Genomic DNA, 4846 nt, shown 5'->3' on the forward strand with positions numbered 1-4846 from the left:
GACAAATACCCGCGTGTTCCCATCCCCAGGGCTCGCATTGTGGTGGGATAAACCTAAAACAGGCCAGAAAGAAATCGGATTAGTGCAACAAAGATCTGTGATATGTGTCCTTATTTTTCCTTTTTTTTTTTTAAGAAAAAATTAAAAGACCCATTACGTTATCGAGGGCAGCTAGTGGGATAAATTATGAAAAGAAAGAACGGCTCCTTTGCATTTCTTTTGTGCCATTACAAATCTGCCATTTTTTTGCCCCAAGTAAGGTTTTCGGGCAAGTCAATCAAGGCTGGAAACGATTCCCCTGTTGTTTGCTTACCACCACCTTTCTCCCAGGTGCTGGGCAGCTAAAGGAAGAATTCAATTTATATTGCCAGGCCCTGTATCTGGAAAGCAGGAAGAAAGGATACTGCCTTCAAGACTGCTTATTTATTTGTATCATCAACAGCACTTTTGTTTAGACAGAGGAAAAACAGATCCCAGTAAGAAACCTCCAGGCTTAGAAGAATGCACTTTGTGTATTTTCTTTTTCACATCTCCCAAATACCTGTACAAATACAACACTTGAGCATTTATTTTGCTTAACTTTCATTAAGTCCTGTTAATATCAATAGATTTTAGCAAGTACACGCATGGAAGCCTTTGTTTAAATACTTTACTGGGCCAAGCCAATGGAGGTAAGATAATTCAAGATGAGTCCAGGCATGTGGCTGGAAAAGGGCATTTCCAAGTTTGGTTTTGATCATTGGTTAAATTGTGAGTAGTATTGGTTTATGATATAGCCGTTGCAGCAATGGTCTTTACATCAACAGCATCCAATTCAGGACTATTAAAATGTTGGTATTTATTCAAGCCTGGTGCATGCTTGAACAGTACAGTGTACTATTAAAAGAAGTATCAGGCCAACACAGGGAGCTATTTCTGTTTGCTTTTTATCACTTTACTCAATCAGCAAGGCGACACATTTAACTCCACACGATTGTTTAAAACAGAACAACAAAAAAACCCAACAATGCATACTTAACCCACAGAACTCATGGCTCCAAAGTTGTATGAAGGACAAGCTCTCTGAAGGATTAAAACTGTTTGCAGACAGAACACAGCAATTTCTAGTAAGTGAAAAAAATCGTATATATGCTACCTCATACTACTGGCCGTAGTAGTATGACTGACTACTATCAGTCCCTTAAGTGCTGGAAAAGGTTCTTTTCAGCGATAGCCTGTTTTCTAACTTTGCAGGGGCTGGGGAGGGGAAAGATTGTGGGTTTTGGAAGATGGTGGTACACAACATCCTCAGAAATAACATTTTGTAGATGGGTGGCTCAGTAGGGCATTCCTTTTCCACCTGCTCTTGTCATCTCCAACTAGTTTTCTGATTCCTTCTCTGATCTTGCATATGAAAACAGTGTGGGCAGGAAGCCAGAGATACTTAGTGCAAGGAAGGTGACTAACTAGTCAATAAATATGACAGCTTTCCTGGGTATAGGCAAATGGTCTTTCATGCCCCAGAGCAGTTTAACGTACTTTCAGGAGGACCCACCTCTGCTGTGTAAATGTAGATGGTGTTGAAGTTTGCTGAAACCAAGGCACGCAACATGAAGAGAAACCCAGTCACGCCTGCGCTAGAGAGAAAGCAGCGTGGAGCAAAGAGTTAGTATCACTGAACAGTGATCAGCAGAGGTGCAACCTAATATATGCACTGTGCTGAAGTTTTTACCAGCTTAATATAAGGGAAAGCATAAGGAAGAGCTGATTGCTGACAAGTATAATCTTTCTTTAGTCCATTGGCAAGGCATGTTTGACAATGGGCTATTGCACGTTAGGTTTCCTTTAGGCCACTGTTAGGGGCTGGAGAGAATGACCTGAACAGAACCACAGTGGCTCAGCTGGTGCCGTCAGCATTACGGCCAAGTCCGACTTCCAGCCTAGCTCTCACTTTCGGTTCCCGTATAAAACTGCTGCAAGCAAATACGGTCAGGCTCAGTTTCAGGGAAAACTGAAAATCATAATAGCAGTACAGAGGCCAATGCCTTACTGAGTGACTGTAAGCTTCCTGTCAGGGGTTTATTTAGCTTAACGACTATTTGCAGCCTCCCACTCCAGCTCCCAAGTGTTTCAGCCAGCCTCCAGGGGCCAGTGGCCCATGGGGCAGGCAGCAGGGGTGTACACCGCTGGCGAGCAGCCCTCTACCTGCCAGTTTAGAGGAAACTTCAGCTTGAAGCCATCCTGATTGTCAGTAACCATTAAGCTCTGCCAGCTTGAGAGGGGTCCTTCTTACACATCCTCACAAATCAACCTGATAATTACAGCACTCATGGCAGCCTTCCCTTGATGCCTTGAGCTCCCCTTGAAGTGCCCGACTCTACAAGTTAGAGGAGACATATGTAGCATTGCCAAAAATGAAAGAAGGGGGGGGAGGGGGGGGGGGGGAAGAGACTGACAGAAAAACGTGACTTCTTTCTAGTGGATGTTCTTCACATCATTTTTAATTTTCCAGACTGCACTAGAAAGCAGCTAGTTGTATGTTTAGGGGAAGCCATGTGGGCTCAGTAATATGAGTTGCTCTGCACACACCTGCACCACAGCATCTGCTGCCACAGCTTTACCGAGAAGTGCAGAGAACCAGTCAGAGGGGTTTTTCAGGTGTACAAGAATTACTGGGCTGACTGACCGATGACCTGAGAATACCACAGGTACTGCTCTCTGCCCGCAGCATTGCACCGCCCACCCCCCAACAACACCCATGTGCTGAGCGAGACTACCTCGAGGTGCAGATATTAAGGAGAAGAAAGAATAGCGCCGTACATCCCATGGTGATACACAGGCTCAGGCGTCTTCCGAGGAAATTGATGCCGAGAATGTTCAAAGGATTTACTGGAGATAAAAAGCAAAACTGTAAAATGTTAGATGACCTAACTGCAATGATTGCCTGTCTTGATAGACCTTACCCAGTGTGCCTCAAAAATACTTCTCTGCATCCCCAGCGCCTACCAAATGCTCTACAAAATGCACAAACCCTATAATTCCCTTCCTGTACCCAAACCCTGTAGTTTGCCCCCGTGCCCCTTTTCTGTTTGTCCTTCCTCTCAGAGGATGGAGCCTGTCCTCTGAAACTACCAGCGCTGGTCCTGAGCTGTGCAGGCAAGGAAGGCACCTGCTGGGTGAACACCACGGGCCTGGGTGGTTTTGCTCCCTCTGGCCACGGCCCAGCCAAACACGGGGGCCCAGAGTGTGTTCCTGTTGAGTCCCCCCCTGAGCCAGGAGCCAAGCAGGCACCCGAGTGCATCACTGGACTGGTCCCAGCCCGGCTGCACCTGCAGGCTCCAGCACCCAGTCGCTTGGTAGCTCAGTTTCTACATGAACCAGGGAAAACGTTCACCTCCCAGGAGCATTGCAATACTAGACCCACACCCAGTGCCAAGTGGCTGCCTTTGGGCTGCCCTGCCATCCCCCAGCGCTTCCTGGCAGGCTGCCCCAGGAAGCATTTTGGTTTGCTGCGGATTCCCTGGGCACTTAGCTGTCCTTTACCGTAGCGCTCGGCACAGGACCTGCTCCTGAGGCTGCCATTTCTTTGAAAGTAGGGCACTTGTGTGGTGCATTCAGGTGTTACATTAATGTGACTATTTGCAATCCTTGCTTATTTATGACTTTCCAAAAACTACGTCTGGGAATTTGGGAAGCCAGGCTTGGTTCTGGTAAGTTAGGAGCAATTTCCCCTGGAATCTAACCAAGCCTGTCAGTACATACTAACTGCAAAGGAGGTCTTTGGCTCTGCTGTTGGAAGGACCTGTGCTGAAGTTGAATTATTCACCTGGGAAGCGATGCCCTCCCTTGCCCCTTGCCACCAGCTCATGGCCTGTGTCCCAGACCTTCATTTGAAGAGCCTGTGCCTGGCACTTGCCAGCGATGCTGAGGACATTTCGACCTCTGGCACGTGACGTGACTAAATGCATGCAAAGCTAAAAGCTTTGCAGCGAATATTGGCTGGCTGTAAAAGGGGAATGGCAGGGCAGGGAGGGGAGAAGAGATTACGTGCGATCTCTCCGACTGTGCTGATGATCATGGTCTGGTAGGCAGCAGGCCCAAACAAGCGGCAGTGGCACGGGAGCAGGCCCAACCAAGCGGCAGTGGCACGGGCTGCGGCTCTCCTCAGAGTCGTCACCAGGGTCCTGCACTGGTGGTGCAGCAGAGCCACAGACGAGGTCCCGCTCGAGTAACTCAGCGCTGGCCAAGATGACGCCGTAATAAGCGAAAGCTATGCCAAGCCTGTGGGGGGAAACACTGCGATGAGCGGCAGCAACGACGGGAAAGGTGAGGAAACTGAAATGCAGCAGGTTTTGGGTCCCCTGGGACCCCCACTGCGCACACCAGCTCTGCATGATGGACCCCCTTAGCCTGAGCCTAGCAGTGACTCGTGCACTCACCAGGTCACTGGTCACCCCACCCATGGCACACCACTACCACCTATGTCCAGGCACCTCGCTTCAAACCATCCCTTCCCGGGGCACCAGGGAGTCTCAGCATCAGGCCCCGATGCTTACAGCTCACATGAAGCAACCGTCAAGGTTTTTTTTTAGTCCTGGGACTGCTCAGGGGTTGTCGAAAGGGGTTTTCATTAACTGGCTGGAGAGGCTCACATTGCACCCTGGCTGGCTGTCAAGAACACAGCATTGGTGATGGCAGCCTGGCTGTGTCATTATCAAGTAATTCAGCATAGGCATAATCATAAGCAGGCCAAGAAGTAATTTGCACTTTTTTATCCCCCCTGGCAGTTTCAGAAATGCGCAGCAGAATCTGGGCTAGGAAACGAGCTGCCTGGAGAGGCGGGGGATGCTCAGGGCACGGGGGGCAG

The 4846-nt window shown here is 48.8% G+C and overlaps 1 protein-coding gene across 1 annotated transcript in view; it reads right to left on the reverse strand.

The window, feature by feature from the left end:
* Positions 1-4846, reverse strand: part of SVOPL (SVOP-like) — a 17786-nt gene that overhangs the window by 2520 nt on the left and 10420 nt on the right. The window contains exons 10-14 of the mRNA XM_009333048.1: positions 4132-4260; positions 4027-4100; positions 2757-2868; positions 1535-1616; positions 10-53 (exon numbers count right to left, since the gene is read on the reverse strand). Of these exons, the coding sequence (XP_009331323.1) occupies positions 10-53; positions 1535-1616; positions 2757-2868; positions 4027-4100; positions 4132-4260 (441 nt within the window). The remainder of the gene's footprint in view (positions 1-9; positions 54-1534; positions 1617-2756; positions 2869-4026; positions 4101-4131; positions 4261-4846) is intronic.

This window comes from Pygoscelis adeliae, unplaced genomic scaffold (assembly GCF_000699105.1).
Source record: "Pygoscelis adeliae isolate BGI_AS28 unplaced genomic scaffold, ASM69910v1 Scaffold38, whole genome shotgun sequence".
Taxonomy (NCBI): domain Eukaryota; kingdom Metazoa; phylum Chordata; class Aves; order Sphenisciformes; family Spheniscidae; genus Pygoscelis; species Pygoscelis adeliae.